Source organism: Dendrobium catenatum, unplaced genomic scaffold (assembly GCF_001605985.2).
Source record: "Dendrobium catenatum unplaced genomic scaffold, ASM160598v2 fragScaff_scaffold_674, whole genome shotgun sequence".
Taxonomy (NCBI): domain Eukaryota; kingdom Viridiplantae; phylum Streptophyta; class Magnoliopsida; order Asparagales; family Orchidaceae; genus Dendrobium; species Dendrobium catenatum.
Genome location: NW_021319136.1, coordinates 744,489 through 750,668, shown reverse-complemented (window position 1 = coordinate 750,668; position 6,180 = coordinate 744,489). Strand labels below are relative to the sequence as shown.

The following is a 6,180-nucleotide window of genomic DNA, read 5'->3' as shown; positions in this document are numbered from 1 at the left end:
ATTTTGTTTTGTGTAGCGACAACCACGCCCTGCAATATATTAACAGTCAGAAAAACGTTAACAGGATGCACGCCCGCTGGATAGTCTTTTTTCAGCGATTCAGTTTTGTGATCAAACATAAGGCTGGGAGGATTAACAGAGTCGCCGATGCTTTAAGTCGTCGTTCCGCCCTCTTGGTCCGCCTGCAAACGGAGATCACGGGGCTGCAGACCTTACAGGAGTTATATGCCGCGGACACTGATTTTTGCAAGATATGGGAAATGTGCAAGGCGGGACAACCGAAACTTGATTATACCTTACAGCAGGGTTTCTTATTCAAAGGTAACAACTTGTGCATCCTGGACTCCTCCTGGCGACCGCAATTAATCAGGGAATTACATTGCGGTGGACTGTCCGCCCACTTGGGTAGGGATAAGACCGTCGAACTTCTACAATCGCGCTTCTTTTGGCCTCACTCACGGCGTGATGTTACGCGATTTGTTCAGAAATGTTTCATTTTCCAGCGATTCAAGGGTACCGCCCAGAATACGGGCTTGTATCTTCCCCTACCCGTTCCGGATTCTATATGGGAAGATTTGTCGCTTGATTTTGTGTTGGGTTTACCCAGGACCAAGCGAGGATCCGACTCGATTATGGTGGTAGTCGACCGCTTCTCGAAGATGGCACACTTCGTTCCATGCAAGCGAACCTTCGATGCGGTCAATATAGCTCAACTTTTCTTCAAAGAAATAGTTCGTCTCCATGGGGTACCACGCAGCCTCACTTCCGACCGAGACGTGAAATTTGTGAGCCATTTCTGGCGAGAGTTATGGAAGAGGCTCAATACCAACATCAAGCTCAGTTCGGCGTATCATCCACAAACAGATGGCCAGACGGAAGTGGTCAATCGCACATTGGGCAACATGTTGCGATGTTTGGTGCAAGAAAATCACAAGAAATGGGAAGAAGTGCTTTGTCATGCGGAGTTCGCTTATAATGCTTCCTTCAATCGGTCCACCGGGATTTGTCCATTCCAGATAGTATACACCAAAATCCCCAACCAAATGGTAGGACTACTACTACTTGTTATTCCCTGAGGATTTCCCTTTCTGTTATGCATAGGACTAGTATTTACTTTCCAGCTGTCCCTCTATTTTTAGTTTCGTTAGTTTAATCTTTTCGTTAAAGCTTGGTAGAAGAGAGAAGATGGACACCTTGTTAATTTTTCAGCTAAGTAATACAAGTTACCTGCAGGGAACTCCACTGTTCCATTGCATTTTCCTTTTCAGTGTCTTCTTCGTGTTTTGCCGCTGCATCAATAAGTAATCATAATATCCATAGAATTGATTTTTCTTATGTTAGCGTAGGCTGAAAAATTGTCTTCTTAACATCTCTAAATAATTGGGCTTCCATTTTTCTTGATTTAAAGGGCTAACTGTTTCTCTTGGTAAGAGAAATAATGATAGATATCATCAATTTGCTGTCGATTGGTTTTGCTAGATATGCATCCATCCCTACCTCCAAACATTTGGCTTCATCAGATGACATTGCATGAGCCGTCACTGCAACAATTGGAATATGAGAGCCTGTTCCAGCCTCCAGTTTTCTAATCGCTTTTGTTGCCTCATAGCCATCCAGATTAGGCATCTGCAGAAGAAAAAAAAAATATTTAGATTTTAATATTAGGGTTTCAAGGCAATGAAAAATTCATTTGTTGTTGTCTTTAATTGGTTGCTACTTTGTTGTCTTTAATTGGTTGCTACTTTGATGTACTATTAATTCATTTTTCTTATCGTTTCATGCTATTTCTATTTCTTTGAATAATTTCCCTGCAGCATGAGATTAGACATCACTTGAGGCTGAACATCTTAGATGCAAGCCTTTTAGCCTAAGTGGATTAATCTAGTTGTTACCATTAATTCTTTTGAGAAATGATGACATGTGCATGAAATTAAAGTTGTTTTTGAGTTAAGTTTTGGTTATGAAGAATAATTAACTATAGTCTCCTACATTAATTTAATGTACTTTGTTAACTTTGGAATTTGTCTAACTTTTACTACTTGTACAAAGTGATTTTCGTGTAATAAATTTCAATTTGGTAATAATGGGCATTCAATGCTCATCTTGATTTACATTCAATCAAAAGCCATTATGGAAGGCAATTTGAAATGTTAAAATGGAAACGAATATTCGTCAATTACCATTGTAGTTGGACATCATCCTAGCACTTTACAAATAGAACCAATAATTTTCATTTAGAAGGGTTGTAGGTTTGATTGTTATTCAGAGGGTTGTGGGTTTGTAGGAAATTGCGGTTGTGTATACGGCTTAATTTTTCCTCTTCATGGGCAATGAAATTTGGTATTTTGTAAAGGAAGTAATTATAAGGAGTTTAATGGCAATTGTGGTTTTTAGGTGGTGGATTTTAGACTCATCTGAATATGCAGATTGCCTGCCTGTTATTTGAGGTTTCCTATTCTCTTTGATATAAGCTAAGTTATGGATTTTGGCCTTATCTATTCTAAGTTAGGTAGTGAGTTCTAGATTTATATCCTCTTGAATTGGGTTAATGAGGTGATTTAGATTCCAATTTTTTTCTCCTGTTTTGGAACTCTATAAGTATTCCTCTTATTGTGAGCGGGTTTTGCACTACTTCTTGGCTTTAGGTTTGAAAGGCATCCAATATTCGACTTAAGTGCTTGTTGTTTCAACTATATGGATACAATTCTATGGAATTTGAAATTAAAAGATGATTTGTTGTTATGTTTTGGGATTTAATTTAAACATGAATTGAAGTGAATCTATACCAACCATATCTACCAACTTTTGGGGTTAGGAGTCTACAATAACAACATCAAGCCTTTATCCAACTACGTGTGGTTGGCTACATGAATCCTTTTTCTCAATTATGTCATATTAAAAGTCAAATTCTCGTTTAAATCTAATAAAGAAAGATCATTTCTAATATTTTCGAACCAAGTCTTTTTAGGTCTGCCTCTACCTTTCTTAACATAAGTCAAGTATGATATCTTTACTTTCCTAACCAGATCATCAGAAGGCCGCTGTTTTATGTGACCAAACCATTTAAGGTGACTCTCTCTAATCTTATCTTCTACTGGAGCTACTCCAACCTTTTCACCTATATGCTCATTTTGTATCCTATCTCGAACTGTAAATCCACTCATCCACCTGAGCATACTCATCTCTGTCATACTTAACTTAGTATTATGCTTCTCTTTTAATGGCCAACATTCAGCACCATAAAGCATTACAGGCCTCACCACCATCTTATAGAATTGTCCCTTAAGTTTGAGGGGTACTTTTCTATCACACAACAAGCCCGATGCATTTCTCTACTTCAACCATCCAACTGGTCAATCCACCTTGTGTTTGAACACAAGTAATAGCTCTTGCATACATATCTTTAATGATTTGAATATAAGCATTATTGACTCCTTTCTTTTCAAGAACTCTCCATAACACTTCTCTTGAAACTTTATCATATGCTTTTTCTAAACCAATAAATATCATATGTAGATCCTCCTTATTTTCTCTATATTTCTCCGTCAAACCTCTTAATAAATGTATGACTTCCATAGTCAACCTACCCGGTATGAACCCAAATTGATTTTGAGAAACATTTGTATCATGCTGCAACTTATGCTCTATAACTCGCTCTCATAGTTTTAAAGTATGACACATTAACTTAATACCTCTATAATTCGCACAATCTTGTGCATCACCTTTATTCTTAAAAATAGGAATTAAGACACTCGTTCTCCACTCATCTGGCATCTTTTTAGTCTTCAAAATAGTATTAAAAAGTTTAGTAAGCCAAGAAATTCCTTCATCTCCTAAGCATTTCCAGACCTCTATTGGAATATCATTAGGTTCAACAGCTTTTCCACCATTCATTTTCTTTAAAGTCTCTCTAATTTCTGTTTTAATAATACGCCGATAAAAACATAAATTTATATTTTTATTTAGGATGCTAAGGTCACTACAGTCAATCTTATTTTCACAATGTTCATTAAAAAGTTTAGCAAAATATCTCATCCACCTTTGTTGAATATCATCTTTTAAGAAAAGAATTTTTTGATCTTCATCCTTAATACACTTCACTTGAAATAAATCCTTACTACTTCTATCTCTTTGTTTGGCTAACTTATACATATATCTTTCTCCCTCCTTAATATTTAATCTATTATATAAATCACTAAAAGCTAAGGCCTTTGCATCACATATTACTTTCTTAGATTCCTTACAAGCATCTTTATATATTTCCCAATTATCAGAGTTATTACAATTGAATCAATTTTTATAACAAATATTCTTATTTTTAATTTTTTCTTGCACATTTGGATTCCACCACCAACCATTTTTACTATTAAGAGCTTTTCCTTTTGACACTTCAAGCACATCTTTTGCAATATTCTTAACATCACTAGACACTTTTTCTCACATAACATTAGCATCCTCTTGCACCGACAAAATCTTAAGATCTAAAATCTTACTCTCAAAAATATTTTTGTTAATATTCTTTAAATGCATCCATCTAATCCTAGAATATCGTTTTACTTTATTTTTTTATTTTCTGTCCCTTTATCTTAAAAAGTCAAAAACTAATAATCGATGTTGGATACATAAATTTTCACTCATAATAACTTTACAATCTTTGCAATCTAAACGATCTAATTTTCTTATAAGAAAATAGTCAATCCGAGTTGTACTATATCCATTTTTATAAGTGATGAGATGCTCATTCCTTTTCTTAAATAAGGTATTAGCAATTAAAAAATCATAATCCAAATAAAAATCTAATATGATATTGCCACCTTCATTTGTCGTTCCAAACCTATGGCCATCATGAATGCTTTTAAAATCATCAACCTTTCTACCAACATGTCCATTTAAATCTCCTTCAATAAAAACTCTTTCTTCAAGAGGTATCTTTTATATTAATTCTTCTAAGTCATTACAAAAATTTAATTTTGAACTCATATCCAAACATACTTGAGGAACATAAGCACTTGAATAGATATTTTAAGAAATATAGTTTCAGAATTTTGGCTGAATAAAATTTCTCTTTCTAGTTTTTAATTCTTACGAACGCAAGTTGATATGATTCCTTCGGGGGTGTTGCATAAGTGCAACTACCTAATTTTGGTGGAAATCACTCTTCATGCTAGTGCAAGTCTTGATTTTTCTTCTTTGGGCACTTTCTTGTCTATTCTTATTTCTTTTATAACTTTGATATTCACTTGTTAGTGCTCTTGATTTTGTTCAATTTGGCACAAGTTAAATTTTATTTATGAGAATCAAGTTACATTTACTTTTTTATGTTACGTGGTTTTAACTTGTTGATTTCTTCAAATTTAGTAGTTCATTTCATTATTTGTTGGGTTCCAATTCTTACACTGATTGTTTACTTGTAAGGAAACAACAACAACAACATTAACAATAACCCTTCATCCCATTATGTGGGGTCAGCTACATGATTCATTTTTCTTCATTGGGTCATATTAGGAGTCAAATTCTCATTTCAATATAATTAAAAAAAAATCATTTTTAATAATTTCTAATCAACTCTACTTAGGTCTAACTTTGCATTTCTTAATACAGGGTGACTCTAATACATCTACTTTCCTAATAGGGTCATCGGGAGGCCAACATTTTTGTGACCAAATCATCTAAGGCAACTCTCTGTAATCTTAATTTTCACTGGAGCTACTCGAACCTTTTCACATATATACACATTTCGAATTCTATCTCTAAGTGTAATGCCACCATTCCAACCAAGCATCCTCATCTCTGAAACATTTAACTTAATTTTATGCTTGTCCTTTAATGGCCAACATTTTGCATCACACAACGGACGGAATACATCGGGCTTGTTGTGCGATAGAAAAGTCCCCCTCAAACTTAAAGGGAAAATTCTATAAGATGGTGACGAGACCTGCAATGCTTTATGGTGCCGAATGTTGGCCATTAAAAGAGAAGCATAATACTAAGTTAAGTGTTGCAGAGATGAGGATGCTTAGGTGGATGTATGGCTTTACCCTTAGAGATAGTATACGAAATGAGCATATATGTGAAAAGGTGGAGTAGCTCCAGTGGAAGATAAGATTAGAGAGAGTCGTTTTAGATGGTTTAGTCACATTAAACGGAGGCCTTTCGATGACCGGTTAGGAAAGTTGAGGT

At 35.1% G+C, this 6,180-nt stretch overlaps 1 protein-coding gene across 1 annotated transcript in view; it reads right to left on the bottom strand.

The window, feature by feature from the left end:
* Positions 1 to 1,063: 1,063 nt before the first annotated feature.
* Positions 1,064 to 6,180, bottom strand: part of LOC110114670 (histidine kinase 1) — a 32,852-nt gene continuing 27,735 nt past the window's right edge. The window contains exon 13 of the mRNA XM_020847621.2: positions 1,064 to 1,626. Within this exon, the coding sequence (XP_020703280.2) occupies positions 1,411 to 1,626 (216 nt within the window). The 3' untranslated portion in view covers positions 1,064 to 1,410. The remainder of the gene's footprint in view (positions 1,627 to 6,180) is intronic.